This window comes from Dermochelys coriacea, chromosome 3 (assembly GCF_009764565.3).
Source record: "Dermochelys coriacea isolate rDerCor1 chromosome 3, rDerCor1.pri.v4, whole genome shotgun sequence".
Lineage (NCBI taxonomy): Eukaryota > Metazoa > Chordata > Testudines > Dermochelyidae > Dermochelys > Dermochelys coriacea.
Genome location: NC_050070.1, coordinates 87,309,990 through 87,332,228, shown reverse-complemented (window position 1 = coordinate 87,332,228; position 22,239 = coordinate 87,309,990). Strand labels below are relative to the sequence as shown.

The window sequence follows — 22,239 nt, the reverse complement described above, 5'->3', positions numbered from 1 at the left end:
TGTGACAACTGCTTATCTCATTATTCATAACTGTGTCAGTGTTACTTTGTGCTTCCCGCATCTATCTGTTGCGGCTCATCCTTTATTTGGATTGTAAGCTTTTTGGAGCTGCAACTTTCTTTTTGTTCTGTGTTTGTATAGCACCTAGCACAAGGAGGCCCTGATCCATGTTTGGGGCCCCTATGCACTACCTGAATACAAATAATAAATAGTAAGAGCTAATAGTAAGAGGCACTATCTGCCTCTATATGACACTCTGTTGACAAAAGGGACCTGCTTCTGGGACATATACTAAAAACCTGCTCAGGAAAATGCCACCTGATCACAGACTCACCTAGAACACTCTGAGCAATAACTTACATCTCTTTCCCACTTTAAAGAAAATAAATTAGAAGAGGCATGTTCACAGCAAACCTATGTACCATGCAATGACATCACTCCTGCTACTGAGGCTTCAGAAAAGGGAACGTGACCCTGATTCTGTTTTCAGTTACACAGGTATAGATCAGAGTAACAGCACTGATTTCAGTGTAGTTACATGAGTGCAAGTGAGAACAGAACCATGCCTCATGTTTCTACATTCTCTTCTATCCACCCAATCCTACACCCACACCAACAAAGACGGTGGGAACAGGGGGTTAAGACAAAGCAGGGGAAAGGAAGTAACTTCAGTGGCACTGTCAGCATATTCTATAGCAATCTTCAGCAAGAAGAGCTAATATTGCAGCATTACAGCTGGTTTTAAGAAATGTCATAATAAAACCCAGGTGCAAAAATCAATGTAAAATACGCAAACAGGGTTTACAGATTTTAAAGAACTTAGTAAAAGAGGTATATTGAATTGGATTTTTCAACTTGTACTTGGAAAAAATATTGTCCCTTGGGCTAAAGAAATCCCCTCCAGGAGCCAATAATGCCTAATCCTGAAGATGTAATGGGTTATGCAGACCCAACATTCTGGCTCACCAACTGTTTTCCAAGTTCATAAAAGGGCCAGTGGGTGGAAATGTTGCTCACCCACTTCCCACATCACTCGTGGAGTATACTTAACATTTTTCAGGGAGGCCAAATTAATTTTGTTCCAAACCTGCTTATGCCCTGTCTGCAATTATTTTATGCACCCACAAACATTAGCTCCATTGGATCACTCAATTAGCTGAATATTCTGACATGTCTTTTTATAAACATGATGTTGGCTGTATGCACTGGAACATATAATGGATCATTCCATTGTCACCAGTGGAGGAGGGAATAGTAAAAATATAATAATAATTAATACTTGGAGAATGCTTGATAAATTGCCAGTATCCAAGGTCAACAATCTGGATCTGATTTCCCTCTCACATTTGTGCAGCTCCTTTAACTTCAATAGCACATTTCTGATTTAAACCAGTGCAAGAGCAGAATCAGGCCCATTGTACTTACAATGGTGAGTAGCAGCACTTAAAAAAAGAACCTTTTCAAAAGCACCCAAATGACTTAGGAGTTTAAGTCCCATTTTGAAAAATGACTTAAGCCCAGATCCTTAAAGGAATTATCCTAATTCACACTGATCTTTGAAGATCTGGGCCTTAGGCATTCAGGGACAGATTTACAAAGGTATTAGGGTGCCTAAAGATGCAGATAGGTACCTAATGGGATTTAGAAGAGCACCTAAGCAGGCTCAGTGCCTGATCCCCATTGATTTCAATCAGGCCTTCCAGAGCCTAAGTCACACTGAAAGTCAATGGGACTTAGGCTCCTAAGTCATTTAAGTACAATTGAAAATTTAACTCTTTGTGTACCACTCTTCTCTGGGGGAGTGATTCAGAACAGCTGAACTATCTTTTATAGGCCCTATTCAGCTAAGAGAGAGAGTTCCCTTTAGTTTAAATGGAAGGTGACTATACTTTTGGAAGGGAGAAGCTTGGTTCTATCATCTCTGCAGCTGCACATTTCTGAGTGTCCAGGGTGTACACTGCAGCAGAGTGGCAATTTAGGGGGCTGGGTATTTGTTACAATATTGTAGGGTAGTCGTTTACAGCATGCTGTGCAGAGACACAACAGACATGTGCTTAACATAAGTGTAAAGGTGATTAACATTGTTGGAAAGTTGTAAATAGCTTGTAGGACTCGCTTTCTTAATTTTATACACACTTCAGCAACGTGCATGGTCATCATTATATCCTAACAATGATTCTGCATACCACAAGAGCAAGAAAGCTATTGGACAGTGTGACACTAAGCACCCCTTTATTCAGACCCTGCACACTATTGTAATAATCTTTGTACAGAATATGCTTTGTGAGACATCATTTGAAAACTCAATAACTCACTTATCAGTAATACCGTTGTGTGATATATGTATGTGGGAGGTATTAAGAGTTATGGATATATGCTTGAATTATGACTAAAGTGTGTTTAAACAAGGCATGTCAGGGGGAGTTGGTAAACAAGTCTGCCTTAAACAAAGAATTGTATTGATTCTCTGACCAGCCTGATCTTCAGGTGAAGATAATGAAGGTCCATTTTCACATATTAGGTAAACAAAGCTATTCAGCCAATAAGTGGGAGAAGAAAGAGCATGGAACTTCCTTCACAACCAAACTCCACGTCTTCTTCCTCACAGCTTCAATAAACTTTACTTTGATTGATGGGTAGCTCTCAGAAGAATCCATTTCAAAGGTTTGCCGGTCTATAAAGACAGGGGGTCTAAACCAAAAGTGAAAAGCAATTGAATCAACTGATTGTATACAATATTACTGTATAATAACAGGGCATAGAGAGGTCTTTTCTGAAAGCTAATGACATGCCAGTGATTAATATCATTGTGAAATGTATGTATTAACACTATAAGGAAGTATGGATACTTAATGATATTATGTTTTAAAGTCTATGGCCAAACAGGGAGAAAGATTCCCTTTCAGACAGGAGAGAATACAACCATTTATCTGTCTCCTATGTAAATTAAGCATGCTGGAATTAAAACAATGGAAGCCCCATTTACATATGGGGGGGTGGGAAGCCCTCAGGAAGGGAAGAACAGCATGAGGTCATCCTGACTCTTAAAACAAACTATGGAAGATATAAACAAACGCTCGCCATCTTTGGGCATCAATCACTAAACAGACACAAGGCAATAGAACTCTTGCAAACTGAAAAAGATGGATCCACCAATCGGGGGGGAGGGGGTGGATCAGCATCTCTGAGAACTGAATATAGGTGAGAAAACATCTTAAACAAAGTACTTTTATTTGCTAGATTAAGGTTTAGACATTTAGATGTGTTTTCATTTTTATTTGCTTGTAACCTTTTCTAACTTTATTCTTTTTACTTGGCATCACTTAATCTATGTCCTATTGTTTCATCAATTTGTTTTATTTTTACTATACTATAAACCTACTCAGTGCTGTGTTTAATGAAACGGTGTATTTACCCCAGTTAAGTTAACAAGCTGTTATGTGCTTTTGTGTCTTAAAGGAAAAAATTAACCATATTATTTCTCTGAACTATCCATGAGAGGGCTGAACATTGCAGAGGACATGGTTTGGGGGAAATTCAGGACTGGGAGTCTGTTGGAGTCACTTTGCTAGTTGTAACCAAGGCTGGTGGAAGCCACTGTGGGCCTGTAGACAGGCTGCTGGGATCAGAACTGCTGAACCAGAGCTGTTTAGTACACAAATGCTCAGGGTGTGACCTGCATGTTTGTAGGCTGGTTCTGAGCATCCCAGGCTGGGAGCTACTGCAGTAAAGCACTGTGAGGCATCCAGGGTTGCAGGGCAAGTGGTGACACAACCCCTTACTGGTCTGGACTGCCCCCAAGTTCTTATCACAGACAGACACTAATTTATCAGATAAGACCTCCCACCAATTGAATGACACTAGAGAACAGAACATACCTTATATCTATATGGGAGGAGAGAACTACTGCCAAGAAAGACTTTGTAATAAGAATCTGTTTTCAGTTTGGAAACTAATTGTCTGCTTTCCGTGGTGTGTGGTTCAATCATCCAGCTGAAATTCATTGTCTATCGTGAGCCAATTCTGCAATTCCATGTTAGGTTTCATCTACTGAAAGAAGCAATACAAATGTCTAGTATTTATGATACCCCTATGTAGTCATAGTATGAAGGATTTTCCTCCTCAGTAGCTATTACAGAGAACAAATTTTTCCAAAAGCAAATTAAATTAACAATGCATATAAAAACTGTAAAGGCAGCTAAGTTTTCCATTTATGTTCACCTCTGCCAAAGAACCAGCTCCAGAACTTTGGGGTAGGGCTAGGCTAATGTTTCAGGTCTAAATCTTGCCTTCCAATTGCCAATATCATGTCAGATACCATTATAATTTAAAATAAGCAGCTAGTTTGATAGAATAAAAGACTTCATCCAGTATCCTTGAGAGGGGAATAGAAGACAAGGGCAGTTCTCTTACTGTCTCTTACTATCTACGAGAACATTTAATGTAATGGCAAGGAGAATCATCTTAAGGAATGGACATGAGGAGCAATGGGTAGGACAATGGAAAATAAGGCACAGGTAGGAACAGAAGATGATCCCTATTTCAGAGCAACTCAGGAAAATAAGAGAGAACTATGTAAAGCAAATCTAGTAGTCATTTCTACCAGTCCAAAGTGGGTGTGAAATGCTGCCTTTCTGACTTGTTAGCAATTTATAACCACTTTACAAGAGGAAAATCATAGAATCATAGACTCATAGGACTGGAAGGGATCTTTAGAAGTCTTCTAGTCTAGTCCCCTGAAAGTTTTTCCTGTTGTCCAATCTAAGCCACCCTTGTTGCAATTTTAGCCCATTGCTTCTTCTCCTATCCTCAGAGGTTAAAGAGAACAATTTTTCTCCTTCCTCTTTGTAACAAACTTTTAAGAACACAAGAACATAAGAACTGCCATACTGGGTCAGACCAAAGATCCATCGAGCATAGTATCCTGTCTTCTGACAGTGGCCAATGCCAGGTGTCCCAGATGAAATGAACAGAACAGGTAATCATCAAGTGATCTGTCGCCCATTCCCAGCTTCTGACAAATAGAAGCTAGTGACACTGTCCCTGTCCATCCTGGCTATAGCCATTGATGGGCCTATCCTCCATGAATTTATCTAGTTCTTTTTTGAACCCTGTTATACTCTTGGCCTTCACAACATGACTTGAAAACTGTTATCATATCCCCTCCCCCCCACCTCACCCCTACCCCCGTCTTCTCTTCTCCAGACTAAACAAATCCAATTTTTTCAATCTTCCCTCATAGGCCATGTATTTCTATTCATCTACCTTGAATCATTTTTGTTGCTCTTCTCTGGACTTTTTCCTACTTGTCCACATCTTTTCTGAAATGTGGCGCCCAGAACTGGACACAATACTCCAGCTGAGGCATGTCAGCATGGAGTAGAGCAGAAGGATTACTTCTTCTATCTTGCTTACAACGCTCGTGCTAATACATCCCAGAAGGATGTTTGCTTTTTTTTTGAAACAGTGTTACACTATTGACTTATATTTAACTTGTGATCCACTATATCCCCCAGATCCCTTTCCACAGTACTTTCTTAGGCAGTCATTTCCCATTTTGTATGTGTGCAACTGATTGTTCCTTCCTAAGTGGAGTACTTTACATTTGTCCTTTTTTTTTTAATTTCATCCTATTTACTTCAGACCATTTCTCCAGTTTGTCCAGGTCATTTTGAATCTTAATCCTATCCTTCAAAGCACTTTTAACCCCTCCCAGTGTGGTATCGTCTGCAAACTTTATAAGTGTGCTCTCTATGCCATTAACTAAATCATTGAGGAACTAAATCATAAATGACGTACAGAAGTTGCAAGTCAGCAGAGAGCCAACCCCATGATATCTTCATGGAAAATTGGGCACACGCTCGACTATGAAAATCACCTCAAGGATAGACCCTCTAAATCTAACCAAACAATGGATGAATAAAATATATTCAGGGGAATTTTATTAATTTTTTAATAATCTTCCTTTTCTCCATACTCAGCTGTTAATATATCCTATCCCTGGATGGCTAGTGAATATTGTTGAGTCTTCTTCCTTCAGTCTCTCTTAACAAAGGGACCACAAGCAGCTAATAGGTCTGCTCAGCCATAATCAAGTAAAGAGGCTCAGCATCACAAATGAGCTATTTATATGCATTTGTCTTTTTAAGCAAATAACAGATTTATGGGTTTTGAGGATCTGGACATTTTATGATTAACTATGTTTACCATAAATATTGGTATATTATCTGTAAATTAAAAGTGTAATTGACCTACACATAAGCCATGTAGGCTTTTGTAAAGGCATGTAATCCTGTTCTGGGAGTACACTGCTACATAAGAGAACAGGAAAAAGGCACCGCCGCACCTGATGATGCCACCACAGCCTAAGTCCAGGACACAGGCAAGAATTGTAGGCAAATCAGCAAATCCTTCAGGTCCATCCAACCGTCAGATGGAAAAAGAGGATTTGTCATTCCAGAGAGATGCCAATCCATCTAAACTACCATATTCACACTAATCCTTCAGGTTGGGGAAGAGAAGGTCATTTACATATCCTTATATAAGTGACTGTCTGAAAAATTCCTTTACATTTAGGCCAAATATCCTATTCCTGTTTATATACAAGTTTATGTGGTATGTAGCACAGCTTTCAGCTAATCAGAAAGCCAGCACTAGACCCTTTAAGACCCATGAGGGAAATGTTATAGGGACTCTGGGGGCCCCTGCATCCACTACACACCACTGAGGGAGTAGGTCTTCACAACAGTCCCACCTAGGACATTGTTGGAGGTAGGCAAGGGGAAGGGCCACAGGATCCACAGTCACACAACCCCAATGGCCATAACACCACACACAAATCATGCAGAAAGACTCTTTGCCACAAGGATTATTGGGGTCCCTACTGATGCCTCAGAGCCTGAGTCAAGGTTAAAAGAAAAGGAGTACTTGTGGCACCTTAGAGACAAACAAATTTATTTGAGCATAGGCTTTCATGAGCTACAGCTAACTTCATCTTTCTATTATGACAGCCCCTCTCTAAGCCCCTGTGCACTCTGTAGTCTTATTTATGTCATTTTAGAGTTTTTTGTTATTAGCATTAGTATTTATTGTACTGATTATCTTATTTTATTGCTATAATTAATATTTAAAACATGTTGCTATACTAGACTATTTCTTTCTATGAAATTATGTTATATGTATTAATGTCCAGTTTCAGTAAACATACTGATCAAAATAAATATAGGTGTATCCCAGTTATGGTCTCACATTCAAGGGTTTACAGGAAAGTCAGCATACAAACTGTACAAAAGCACATCTAATTTCTTCACATCTCTTTTGACTTTAACATAGAATCTCTATATGGCACATCCAGAACTATGCTGTCGTTTCAGGAATTATTTTCTGGAATGACAATATAGTATAGCTTTGGCATGCTGTCATAGATATTGGAGTGAGTAGCTTAATACCATACAAACCACACTCCGTGATTGTCAGATAGCTCTTGTTCAGAGGAACATTAATCTTCATAGGTATATTTCTGTTTTTTCTGTAGGCCTGATCCAAACCCTAATGAAGCCAATGGAAAGATTTCCATTGACTTCAGTAGACTTTTGGATCAGGTCCTGTATGTGTGAAATGAGATACCTCCTCTCCTTCAAAATATTCCTCAAAAACACCTATTTTTATAAAGCCTTAGAGTCAATAATTCTCTGTCAGCTTATCTTCTCCATTTGCACCTCATATTTACCATAAGAATCTACAAGTTTCTCATCACATGGCCATCTGGGGAAAGAGGAATGGATGTTGTCATTTTAATGAGGAGAGGACAAGAAAGAACAACTAAAGGAGAAGGAGGTAAAACACTACCTGAGTTCAGCAGAGTGTGTGTGGTCTATTCTGATGGGGTTATGACATGTTCTCTGAGGAAACCAGACTGTTGCAATACTTGCCTGTCTCTGAATATTAGCCGAACCTGACCTTAAAATGCATAGATGTAGAAAATATTTCATTTTGATTTTTTTCATTGCAGAAATGCCAAGAAGGATTTTATCAAACTGCTTCAGGAGATTGTTCGCGTTGTAACTGTAATGGTAATGCAAACAAGTGCCTCGATGGATCTGGAATCTGTGTGGTAAGTCTTGTGTGCCATCCCCACCCAGTCTGCTGTCCCCCATTTCATGGATGCCTTCCATTTAATCATAAACATGAATTATATTTTGATTGACTAGATAAAACCTTAGCAGAGTCTCCTCTCTTGATCTTGACCTGGATGAAATACATTTGAGGAAAACCCAAGCTACTGCAGGTTGTGGTATTGGTAAATCAAAATCTGAGACTCTTGTATCACCAATAATCCTGGATCCCAATACACCAGCATAGTATTATACTGCATTACCAGAGGTGCTTTCTTCTGAATTACATTTAAAAGGTCATGATCACTTGTCATCATTAAAGATCTCCAGGTGCTAGGATCGTTAACTATAATGATCTGACCAAATTTCAGTGAAGGTACTTACATTCTGCCAACCCAAATTATCTCTGTAGTTTGAAGCATTTGGATGAGCCACTAAAGAGTTGCCACATTTCATCTGAAAGATAAAGTGATTCTAAGAGAGAGAATTTTAATCAGTTTATCAACACAAAAAGGGCTTTGGGATCCATCTTGCGAAAAGCATATCAACGTAAGCTCATTTCAACTCTCCCTTTCACTGTACTGTGTTGTATATCATACAAACAGCTTATGGTTGTATATGACCTCCAAGTGTGTATGTACATGTGTTATCTATAGCAGCTCTACCTCACAATTCACAGCAGCTAGCTTCCTGCTGCTGACTAACGATGATAGGAGCTTGAAATAATACACTGAGGAAAGAATGTGCTTGAATTCCAGTGTAATATTATAGCCTGCCATATGCTCTGTCTCACTCGTTATTGGCTAATATGGAATACTGGGGTTAGTATTAGTAGTGTATCACTTTATGGAACAAAAGCCAAAGCAGCAAAACTACCATCAGTCTAATTGACAATCAAAGCAGTAAATATTATAAGAAGTTAAAACAGTAAAACTACCAAATACTAACAGAACGGGGGAAGATTTTATATTGTACTGTATTTAAACAATATAGCAAACATCTACTAGTTAATATAGGGGTTTATAAATCAGGATTTCTGGGTTTTATTCCTGGCTTTGCCACTGACTTACTCTGCTACTTTTGGCAAGTCACTTAATGCAGTGGTTCTCAAAGCTGGTCCGCCACTTGTTCAGGGAAAGCCCCTTTTGTGCTGGACCGGTTTATCTACCTGCAGTGTCCGCAGGTTCAGCCGATTGTGGCTCCCACTGGCCGCGGTTTGCCGCTCCAGGCCAATGGGGACTGCGGGAAGCGGCGTGGGCCAAGGGACGTGCTGGCCGCCCTTCCTGCAGCCCCAATTGGCCTGGAGCGGTGAACCGCAGCCAGTGGTAGCCGCGATCGGCTGAACCTGTGGACGTGGCAGGTAAACAAACCAGTCCGGCCCAGCAGGGGTTTTCCCTGAACAAGCGACAGACCGGCTTTCAGAACCACTGACTTAACCCCTCTATGCCTCAATGTATCTCTCTGTAAAATGGGAAAATAATACCAACTTACTTCGCTGGGTGTTGTGAGTCTTAAATTATATTTGGAAAGTGCTTTGAAATCCACTAGTAAAAGATGCTACTGTATATAAATGTAGCTTTTATTGAGTTGGCAGGTTTTACAGTTATATACTGTGACATTCAAGAGGAAGTGTTTCTTACCATTAATAAGCTAGTGGGAAGAGGATCTTTACACGTTGTTCAGTACCTAGGTACAGTGGTGAGCTGGAACGAGTTCGCACTGGTTCTCTAGAACCAGATGTTAAATTTAGAAGCCCTTTTAGGGCCGGTTGTTCCACGAGGGACAACCGGTTCTAAAAGGGCTTCTAAATGTAACTGGCCAAGAGTGGCACCTTAGGCGCTGATTCCATGGGCGCTCCAGCCCTGGATCACCCAAGGGGAAAATTTGGTGGGTGCAGAGCATCCACCGGCAGCTCCCCGCCCCACCCCTGGCCCCAGCTCACCTCCGCTCCACCTCCGCCTCCTCCCCTGAACGTGCCGCCCCGCTCTGCTTCTCTGACCCCACAGGCTTCCCGTGAATCAGCTGTTCGCACGGGAAGCTGGAGTGGGCTGAGAAGCAACTGGTAGCTTCCCACTCAGGCCCAGGGAGGTGGAGGCGGAGGTGAGCTGGGGGGGCGTGCGAGGAGGGCCGCCCGCGCAGCAGCAAGTAACCGGGGGTGGGGGAGCGCGCAGAGGAACCACTCCCCGCCCCAGCTCACCTCAGCCACCCTCGACCTGAGAAGGAAGCCGCCGCCTGCTTCTTTGCCCTCCCCGGCTTCCCGTCGAACAGCTGATTCCCCTGATTCCTGAGCAGGAAGCCGGGGAAGGAGGCAGAGAAGCAGAAGGGGGCGGTGCATTCAGGAGGAGGAGCGGAGGTAAGCTGGGGCCGGGCGCGGGGCGGGGAGCTGCTGGTGGGGACTCTGCACCCACCAGATTTTCCCCGTGGGTGCTCCAGCCCCAGAGCACCCAGGGAGTTGGCGCTTAAAGTGCCACTTTTGATGTGATCAGTGGGGGAGCGGCCGTTCCCACTGCTCCACCCTAGCTACGCTCCCCTGCCTCTAGGAGCCAGAGGGACCTGCCCGATGCTTCCTGGGAGCTGCCCCAGGTAAGTACCTCCGGGACTCCCCACCTCTCCCCCCGGCAGGTGCCTCTGGCTCTTCAGGGTGGGGTGGGCACCCACTATGGTGGCCGACAAGACCCTCCTGCCCGGTTCTGGGGGCAGTCAGGGGACAGGACAGGAGTCCTGGGGGTTCGGGGGGGTGTCAAGGAACGCGGGGGGATTGGATGGGCCAGGAGTCCCAGGGGCGGGGGTGGCAACGACCCCCTCGTGGCGTGAGGAGGGAACCCGTTGTTAATATTTTGGCAGCTCATCACTTATTCAGGATAATTTATTCTGTCTTTGGCCTCAGTTGTATGTTTAGGATTGGAATGACTCACCAGCCCGGGTTCTACTTAACATTGATTGTTTAAGTATTTTAATATAAATTAAATGAAAAATATCCTTGGTATTGCCAGATATATGTATACATAGGTACTCACACCCTCCATGCATGTGACTTTTAAACACTGGGATTAACACAAGAGGAAACTGGTGATAAAAGTCTCAAAACTAAAAGGGAGATTTTAGCAACTGTATGTTCCTGTATGTGACCAATCATTGAGCATCCTCAGTGCAACAGGTTTTGGAAGGGAAGGTGAGTATATATCAATTAGCAAACAATACAAAAGCCTTGAGGCATTAAATGGCTTTATTGTTTGCTGTTCTTTGTGAAAAGCATGTCAGATGCAGAGGATAGAAAAGAAACAGATAAAGTGGTTGACCTGCTGCACAGAGTAATCTGGGAACACGTCTGTGGCCCACGTGTGTTATTCAACAAATGGGACAACTAGACTCACTGGAACTGAGCAGCTGCTAGAGAAAAATACAAGGAGCTAACACCTGAAGGATTTCACAGTACAGCTGTGCCAGCAGACCTTGGGGGAAGGCGGAGAATGGGAAAGCTTAGGTGAAAAAGAGGAACAAATGGGAGAGGAAAGAGATTTGATAAAAAGGGACCGTACAAGAGTTTATGGGGAGGGAGGAGAACATGGAGCAGGACAAGAGATGGCCTGAGGGGCTGTTGGGATATTGACACTTGTGAGGCTGTGGAGGTTTGAAGGGGAGAGTTAGGGGAGGCTGGTAGACTTAGAGGAGTGGGAGAAGAAAAGGGAAGGGAGGGAAGAGAGTGATGGGGTCGAGGAGAAGGAGAGCAGTGAGAGTGTTTCAGGAAGAAGGAGAGAATGAATGGATATGGGGTCAGAGAGGAAGAGACAGTGAGAGGAAAAAACAGAGGAAGTTAATGGGAGCGAGGAAACTTGGAGATGAAGAGCCAGGTCCAATGTCCATTAAATAATGGACAAGGCCTTAAAAGCACCTGCTAGTGACAGCTGCTGTCAAACCTGGAGCAACACAGGAGGGAATCTGGACAAAGACTATGCAGGAAGAGGGAATTTACACCACTGGGGGCCTCATAGCAGCAGGGCCACATGGTATTGTGTGTGCAAGTTTTTGTTCCTCACAAGTTGGTAGGCAAATTATTCCACTGCTACTCAGGTTAGTAAGCATCACACCTGATAGTAACAGTTTGCAGAATCAGGGCCCTCTGCATCCAAATAGCTTACTGTATTATTGTTCTTGTTCACCCATTTATAACCAGGTAAGGGAGCCACTGCTCGAGCTAGCTTCCTGTTTCAAAGAGGTGATAGCAGGAGGGTGTTTTTAAGTATTATTAATTATGGATTCTAAAAACACAGTACACTCACAATGAGTCACTGATGTGACTAAGTTTACCCAGATAAATGTCTGAAATGTAACTAAAATCCAGCAAAGTAGCAAAAAGGTTTTACATTTGTCAAGTCAACTCTCAAAAAAGAATTCTTCAAATAATTGTAAAAAAAAAGTTTGGGGGGCTTGTGCTTCAAATGGTGAAAGACAACCTGGAAATGATCTTGTCATGTAGCTACAAGTGTTACTACATCATCTCAGAACATAATTATTTGTCTTCTATAAGATAATAACTAATGTACAAAAACTGAATAAATGGTCTGGGCTATTGTGAAAATGAAAACAAAAAAAGCTGCACAGAAAAGGATGAATTATAAGAATCAAGTTCAATAAAAATGCTTTAAGAGTTCCATACCATGCAAATCCCAAAAATCAATTTGTTGATAGTGGCCTCCAGTGCATAGAAACCAAATGGAATTTGTATTGACTTCAGCTCTGAATTTGAAATCAACTAAAATTAAAACCTTATTAATGATGCCCCAAAATGCAGTGTTCATATTTTTAATTTCTAGAAACATGACAATGTTATTTTAAGGTTCTATTTTTAAATCTTCTTCAACCTTATTTATAAAATATAAATCAGTCCTGTGGAGTTTCTAAAAGTGAACTGAATGTACACCGTCAATAAATCAGCAAACTCATTAGGTATCCAAGGACAAGGTATAATTGCTTATAGAGCATTGCTTTTATATATGTTACTGTAAAATTGGTGCATAGATCAATCATTTGATCCGTTAATTAAAACTGGACAGTTGCTCAATCTATTTCTAATATAGAAACACACCCAATTAGAAGAAAAGAAAGCAGTCAGCATAGTCTAAACTGCATTTATGATATATGACAGTATAGACATCACAATAATGCTTCATCTCAAAAAAGTCATTTGTCAACTGTGTCACACGCATTGGTAGTGCATCTACACAATACAAGACACATACTCTCAGCGCTGACTTTAGGATATTGCCCTTAACAAATGTCAAAGGCTTCTTGTTTGTGACCTCCTTGGACTGAGAGAGGAGACCAGTTTACAGCAGTGCTTTGTACCTTTGTTTTGGTTTACATGTACATATCGGTTGCTACATGTATGAATTTACAGTAGCTGACAATGGTGGGACACAGTGCAGCTGCAGATAGAGTGAAACTTATTTCACCAGAATAAGCAATTGGGCTTTATTGCAGACTAAATTGCATGGGATTTGGGGGAGTGAATCTCTCTTTCACCAGCACCCTTCAACCCGGAGCTGACCTAGTCATAAGAAACTCCTCCATTGTAAACTGAGACTGGAATTTGCAAAAGCAGATCGTAAAATCAAATTCCTTTATATTTGATCATGAATTTATGATGGTTATGGAAGGTCATCTGCTCTGAAATTTTCTGAGTAGCAAATATATCAGAAGCAGTCAACCTGCAGCTTGTCAGAAGCAATTTGCTCTTGGTTTAGTCTGTGAGTGGACTTTGGGGGGAGATTCATAGTCCCTGCTCAACAAACCACGCTTCTCCCACAATGCTGAAACACAGTAGTGCAACACTGGAGAGAGGAGGCCAGCCAGTGCTGCCTGTAGAGCAGTTTGACAATGACTTCAGCAGAGTAGTGCAGTGGTGGGAGAATTAAGAAGTGGCAAGCAGGGCTGTGTGGAGCAAAGGTATTTTTGAAGTGACTTGCCAGTGACCTTTCTGAGGATATATTTAGTAATGGAGAGTAAACATTAGTCTAGGGCTAGCTCCTTACACAGAGATCATATTAGGCTACATGGTACAAAAAGAGCAGCGTCTGGAGATAAAGCTTTGTAGGGGTGTTGATTTGTTGCTAGAAATATTACAATGCTTTGTTTTTTTCTAGGTGTTGTACATTTGATCCATATGCATTTGAGGTGTCTAGTGATTTGGGCAGAAAGCATTTAGAGGAACTAGAAAAACAAAAGGATCACAGGATGGGAAGCTAGAGTTACTAAGATCCATTCGTCCCTCTTATGGGTTCTTTAACAATAGAGCATGTTGTCGTTTGAATGATTTGTACGTTTAAGAGTTTGGGTATACAGCTGACTGGAAAGGTTGGAAGGGATTTGGCAGCTCTGCCTTTGCGGATAATATATTCCACATGATAGCCAAGGCAGATTTGGAGAGTAGCCAATAGATCTCCATCCATCCATCAAGTAATAAAGGAAAACAACAGGGAGTTGGCACAGCAGCTTAATAGATACTTCTGGTTTAAAGAATAACCTTGCATCTTACAACTGATCTTTTTCCTTCTGCACAGATGGATTTCATCTGTCCAACAATGAGGGAGACAAAGGTAATATATATCTATGAAAGGCCTTGGAGGACTGCCTATGGCTCTTTTGATTGGAGGAATAAACCAGGCAGACATGGTCCTTCATCTGATATGGGATGAAGGATCATCACACACTCAGATCTTTGTGTGGGTCACTTTTCCCCCCTTATACAGAGGCACAGGAGTGCAGTTCTCAAACATGAGGCCCACAGAGAGTCTACTCTTCAATGTGAAGGAGCAATAGCATATCTGTGGTTGGCCACAGCAATGCTTCCTGTTAATTAAGTCTCACAATTTTTAAGCCACTCTCATGACACTTTGGGCCTGAACCCCTGGTTTTTGAATGCTTGGGGCTGGCAATATTCTCTATCTTCATTGTAGGTGGACACAAACACATCAAAATCTTGGGGAAGTTTAGATCTGGATCCAAACATTGCAGCTCAAGCCCATCTCTATAGTTGAATCAGTAAATCTAAAGAATATACAGAAATGCATAGCCCTTTCCTCAGTGCAGCCATGTTATTTATTTGTTTACATGCCATTTATCTGTGTTCATAATTGCTACCAGGCTCTCTTAGCAAGAAAAATTATTCCTATTACACTCTGTTGAAAATGTTATTTTAAATTGAGACATCATTATCAGAATTCTTAGGGGCTTGATGCAACTTTCAAATTTTATTGATAACATACTCTGGGTCCTTCTGAAATCAGGGGATTTTCTATCATAGGACAATACACTCAGGCCACTTTGTCATCTGACTTGCTGTTGATGAAATGGTGCATGAATGATTACATATTGTAGAGGGTTTCTTCATTTAGAAGCCTTTAGAACCATGGTTTCTGTTATATTTTTTCCCATAATCTTTAAGGACACTACTGGGTTGACTTTGGTTTTGTAAAAGCAAAAGTTGTACTAACTTGGCAAAATGTAAAACATTTGGCTTAGAATTTTAAATTACAGTATTTTCAACAAATTTAACACCAGTGTTTTAAAAAACTTAATAGCAGTGCATTTACCTGTATAACTTTTCAGCCTTTGTATTCCATGAACTGCACATGTAAGCCTCTAAGGTGTCTGTCTGCAGAGACAGGCAGCAATTTTGCTTTTAGTTCAGTGCACACTGTCTAGAAGAGTCTCATGGAAAATTTACTTTTCTCTTTCTGGTTTTGCATTTATTTTCTTAATCAAAACCAAAAGCCATCTCTTTGCTCCTTCTATATGAAAAAAAAATTAAACACCAATGTCTATAGACATGTTTCAATGACTTTTTTAAAACTTCATTTGAAAGAGAAGTTGGGATTGAGGAGTTGTAACCAAATACACCACTGGAGAATTTTTGACCCAACCAGTGCTTGGATACAGCTCTGTATGCATGCAAAGACACTGGGACCAGGAATGCTCTTCTCCTCTATGCTTAAAGTGCATTACTACTGTGAAAAGTGACTTTATAAAAGTGCCATCATGGAGTTCCATGTTTATTGGCCCTCACAGTTATTTTTCTGTCTGATATGCTCAGTTTAAAAGAGAGAAGACGTATTTTCTAACTGTAAACGTGGCTTGGGCTGTGAGAGTTATGATACCTAGTGTCACCTTTCCCTTCAATGGTTTCACAGATTTAACTTAGTCAACAATTCTGCTGAAGACGTACAGGATCTGCATTGACTCTGCAGTGCTACAGAAGCCAAAGACTGTCTTTTTTGCCACTCAAGTAAAAAATATGACCCTGAATACACAAAAGGGTTCAGATCTGTTGAACAAAGTAATGCCATTTTTACATAGTCACTTTTCAGAGTAGAGCCACACTTCAGATGTCCCAAGTACTCAACTAATGGATTTATTAGGGGAGAGAGTGTGCTAACAATCTCCCTTGCAGTAGAAGAGGAACACTGCAGATATGAATATTAACACTGAGTCCCCTGCTTTCTTTTTGTGCTCATCACTGTAGCATCTGAGCACCTGGAAAACATCAATGAATTTATCCTCTCACTACCCATATGATGTATGGACAATTGAGGCAGAGGAAGGTTAAGTGTCTTGCTGAGAGTAAAACAGGAAGTCTGTGGCAAAACCAAGAATTGAATTTAGTCCTGATTCCTAGTCTGGTGCCTTAACCACAAGGCCATTCTCCTTTTTGATTGGGTACGACTAAGCTTCTCTGCTCCCCCTACACACCCTTATGCTTACAACAACCTTCCATTTAATGTACACCAAGCTCTCTCCTACTCTTCTCGCCAAACATAACTTGTGAAAAACCCTCCTGTAAAATTATGGAGAGTATTCCACTCTATAACACTAAATGCACTACACTGCACTTGTTGGTGTATACATAGATATAAGATCTTCAGGAAAAGTGGTGGCATTGGGATTTGGCCGGGGAAGGGGTTCTGTTAGTTTGTTATTCATTTCGGTGGGATTGTTTGTTTTTTTGCTTACCATATTTAGCTGTTGTAAAACTCCATGGTGGAATTATAGCTCTGCACAAATAAATAGTGATAATTGCTGCACATTGGAATAGTTGGGCTGCATATCGCTAACTGTAGCTAAAACATGTGCAGTGACTAACTCAGACCATCTCCAAGGATTCACCCAGAATCTACAATTATCTGGACTGCTCTTATCAGAACCTGCATCTGCCTGAAGATCAAAGGAAGGAAGACAGGCTAAATGGTCAGCCAAATATACAGTGTATTTGTAACTTTCACACAAGTGGCTGGCCTCTCTCTAGCTGTCAGAGAAGGCTGGTGACATCTGGATGTGGGTAAATGAAAATGACCCATCAGTGTCCTCATAATCAGTTTATGGCAACAAGTAAAGGTTCACTATACTGTATCTGACACAAAGCATGGCTGAGAATGTCTAATCTGAGATACTGGTACTATTTTTTTTATTAGAGATTTTCTGTCCTTTCATTCCTCTTTTCACAGTCTCCTGGACAAAGAGTATGGTAAAGTATGAGTTCAAGATGACCTTTCAAATCTACTGCATTGGGTGGGTTCAAAACTATATAGAATAAGCTCATCCACCCTGAATTTGGTGCTTGTGAAAGGCCAGTGTTGATTGCTCAGGCTAAATCCAAACATACTGCTTGGCAGGCCCTGCACAAGCTTCCTCTTGCAGCTCTGCTAATGCACCTGAAACCTGACCTGCAACTTTCCTGTTATTCCAGAGATTGCCAGTCACTAACTGCACAGTTATTTTGTGATGTGATTGAATATCTGCTGGAGAATACGCTGAGGAGCCAAGATAATTTATTTTAACACATGTGCCAATTTTGAACATTGTTCTCTAGAGGAAAAAAGCTATTACACAAAACCAACACACAAAGTAGTTTTTTTCCATACAGTATATGTCATGGAGTTGATTCTTCACTGCCTTGCAAATGTATTGTCATTTACATCTGAATGAAATCAGTGAAAAGTGGAAATAAAACACTACCAATGGTGTACATAGAATTCTCATCTGGGAGCATTTAACACACATATCACAAAAATCACTAGGTACATCTTCTTTAGGGTATCCTTTTTAAAATAACTCAACTGTAGAGCATGTTTCTCTGGAAAAAAACACTCTGATGATAACTTCCGGGTACCACCCTGAAGTGGAAATGGTATCTTATAGTTAAAGCATAAAACGCAGAGCCTGGATTCATTAATTCTGTTGTTGCCTCTTTGGCATTAACTACCTTGCAATGTGATCATAGGAAATTCACGTAACCTTTCTGTGCCTCAGTTTGCCCATCTGTAAAATTAGCAATTATAATAATACTTATCCTGCCTCACAGGGGTGTGGCAGGGCTGGATTAAAATTGTTTGTAGAGTGCTTTGAGATCTTTTGATAAAAGTATTATATAAGTACATAGTATTATAATCAGAATAAAATATTTTGGGGTAAATCCTCAGCTACTGTAGATTGTATTGATTTCAATTGATGCATCATAACTTACACTGGCTGAGGTATAGTGTATTGTGTAGGATGAGATTACTTCCTATAAATGTTGCACAATGGAGATGAAATGATTTCTTGAGAAGATAAGTGAGTTTTTGCTCCATTATTTTGTATTTCATAGAAATGCCACCAGAAAAATAATTTTGAAATTCATGAACTATTTTTTTCATATCTTAGAAAGAAAGAATATGGCAGTCTCCTAATTATTGCCTCCTCTGTTCTGAACATCTTTAAAGGGCAATGTGTAGGGATCAATCCAAATATGTAAATAACTGTTAACATTCAGGCATATTTCATTTCAGGGAAAAAATCAAAAACACCAGCCTATTAATTACCAATAGCCTGCAATTTTCCCTGATACTCACTTTCAGTCATCAAGTACAAAGAATAACCCCTTTCTCTCTCAACAAGCAGGCATCTGTACTGGAATGTACTGGTAATTATATATTACACTGTATATACACCAGTGGGCAAATTTTCCTTTGTTTTGGTGCCAGGAAAGTTCAGCATTCCTTCTAGTGCCTTCAGCTTAGACAGACCTGCAACATGCAAATTCTAGCAACATCTCTGATGATATATAATGCAGCCTTTGTGCTCAGGGAGTCTGCACATGTGAATGCCTGTAGTGATAGCTTTATCCTGTGTGCCACTTTGTCAGCACTCCCAGGCAGGCCAGTGAATTGTTCCAAATGTCTTCATTTGTAATATGCTGCCACTTACAAACACTTTTCATTTAATCCCTCAGTACCTTGAAGGGTTCAGGCCTGGCACCAGTCCTTGTTCTGCTTGGCAGAGTACTCATCAAAGTCATCTCTGCTACGCTTGAATTAAGTAGCACCTTCCTTTAACATTTGTCACTCTTCTTTATCGAAGGACTGCCAGAGAAACACCACTGGAAAGCACTGTGAAAAATGTCTGGATGGTTACATTGGGGACATCGTCAGAGGAGTGCCCACATTCTGCCAGCCCTGCCCTTGCCCATTGCCATTAGTTGCCAAGTATGTAAAAGACACTTTGTTTTATTTTATTTGTGCTGATTCTTATACTTTCTGTTCTGCATTCGTCTTTCGGAGCCAGGCACAATAAACCTTATTAGACTGGGGGTGAGAGAAAACCTGATGCACCTTCAAGCATAGAAAACCAAGAACATTTTCACTTGTTTACACTTATCACCAAATGAAAAGGAAAAAAAGGAAAATAATATTTAGAGTCATAGAGTTTAAGGCCAGAAGGGACCGCCTGATCGTCTAGTCTGACCTCCTGTATATCACAGGCTACAAACATTAAACTCAGAATTTATTTAAAAGTTATGAATATTTTTTTCAGTCTCTCTCATTAATTGCTGCATTGATTGCACAAATGGGAGGAAATATTTGAACAATTTTGGGCTCTTTCTCTTTTAAATGAGAAAGGTTATCAGTGGTGTGCTGACTTTTAATAAGCTCAAAGTTAAAGCCATACCTCTTTATATGTAAAATTCCCCATGACATATGGAAAGCAGAAGCTGATCGGGGAAAACCCTAGCACAGTGGTCCCCAAACTGTGGGGCACGCCAAAGAACATTTGGGGGGATGCATGGCACGGGGTTGGGGAGGGAGCACCACCTGGCCCAGCTCCACCCCAGATGCAGCTTCACTCCACCCCCAGCCCAGCTCCAGCCTCAGCCCCAGCTCTACCCACAGCCCAGCTCTGCTTTCATTCCCTCTCCACCCCCAGGCCAGCTCCACCTCTAGCCCCAGCTCCTCCCCCATCCTCAGCTCTGCCTTCAACTCCAGCTCCTCTGCTGAGCCATCTGAGCAGTAATGGTGGGAGGGGGTGCAGACATATTCCATTACTGGTGGGGGGGGCATGACAGGAAAAGTTTTGGCACCACTGCCCTAGTATGACACAGACCCAAGCAAACGGTAGCTTGACCTGGTTAATGAAAGCACAGAATCTGATATTTAAATTAATGCATCCAACTTCAGTAGTGGTACAAGTGACAGACAGTAATTCTAATTTCTATTAATGCATAGCCTGCTTTTGTATATGAATTTCTGAAGCCTGACAGAAAATACAGGTCCAGGCTAGCAGTCATTATTCCCTGTGATTTCAGAGATACCAATTAACCAGAAGATGTGGCTTTCTGTTAGAGAGCTTTAATAGCACATCAATGTCATAGCAGAAGAAATCAGCATTCAATTACTTATCACTGTATTCCATCTGAATGGATATCCGTGCATATCCCATTACATTGACAGGATGATGTACCTCTAAATATTTCACCGTAGGTCAAAGACCTTTTTTAGTGAGCCAGCTACTTTCTCTTTGTTTCCCATTCCACTTTCAACCAGCAAGTCTTAGTCCTTTTCTACACTGAATTTCTTTCCCTTTATTTCATGTTACTTCTTACAGTTGCTATAGGACTGCTCTTTAGCACAGCCTGAAAGTGAGAAATTTGCATTTTGTTCAGCTGCTCAGAGGCACAGGCTCAAAATCACAGCTGGGCCAAAGCTCACAGTCCCACAAAACATTTCCTGAGTTTCATAAGAGCTATATGCACATGAGGACTGCACGATGGAGAATAGCTATGACTGAAAAAACTATATCCCTGATTGGATTAGAGAGAATGCCCAAGAGAGTGAGGAAAAAGGATGTCCGATTTTTCTTCACAATTGTCTGAGCACCTGCATTTCACTATATTTATTCAAGGCCATTCAGGTGAATGAGTTCACATGGGAATTGTGTTATTTATTCATGTGGCTAACTGAAACAATAGCAAGAACACATAAGTAGAAACAGAACAGTCCAACAGCTCCTTTGTTCAATAAATGAAATTGATTTTTTTTCATATGGCTGTTTGCCACACAAAATCCATTTCAAGGTGCAGAGCACAGTTTCCTTGAACAACATCCAGATTTTCATGGGACACGATAGCATCCTTATCCTTTTGCATATGTTTTATCTGTGGCACCATAAAATAGAGATGTATTAAAGTTGTGCTGAGAGAATATGGAAGTATAGGGCTGGCCCCCAGCTGAAGTAAATCAGTGTAATTCCATTGGCTTCACTGAAGTTGCAATCTGAAGATCTGGCCCAATCTACCCCAACTGCCCTTCTTCACTAGGAAGTATTTATTTCTTTATTTCAAACTTAAATTTATCTCCATTCCATGCTTTACTTTCATTGCTATGAATTATATTTACCTCAGAAATAAAGAAACATGAGGTTATCAGAAATATTATCTATGCTAAGGGGATGAATCTTGGCATTTATGGCTTGTTTACATGGCAAGTTACTACACAGCAAGTGAATTTATAGTGCACCAGCTTATCATGCAATAACACCCATGTAGACATTGCTGAAGTGCAGTGAAAGTCCCAGAATGCAGCTTGGCATATTACACTTTCAAGCAGCAGAACGCTAAACCCTATTCCAAAATGTTCACTGCACTGTAGCAGGATCCAGATAGCAAGTTACTACATGGCAAGCTAGAGTAGATTCACACCCTGACTTGGTGAGCAGTAACTCATTGTGTAGACAAGCCCTACGCTTCTGCATGAGTAACTGTCTTGTGTCTTTCATTTGGGCTCTTTGGATGAAACTCTGTCCCTTTTAAAATCAA

General features: G+C 41.0%; 1 protein-coding gene across 2 annotated transcripts in view; it reads left to right on the top strand.

Moving 5' to 3' along the window:
• LAMA4 (laminin subunit alpha 4) overlaps positions 1–22,239 on the top strand; it is a 161,236-nt gene that overhangs the window by 24,197 nt on the left and 114,800 nt on the right. The window contains exons 2-3 of one of the 2 annotated variants that reach the window (XM_038397220.2): positions 8,012–8,113; positions 19,509–19,633. In XM_038397220.2, the coding sequence (XP_038253148.1) occupies positions 8,012–8,113; positions 19,509–19,633 (227 nt within the window). The remainder of the gene's footprint in view (positions 1–8,011; positions 8,114–19,508; positions 19,634–22,239) is intronic. The other variant, XM_043510858.1, reaches the window with a different exon arrangement.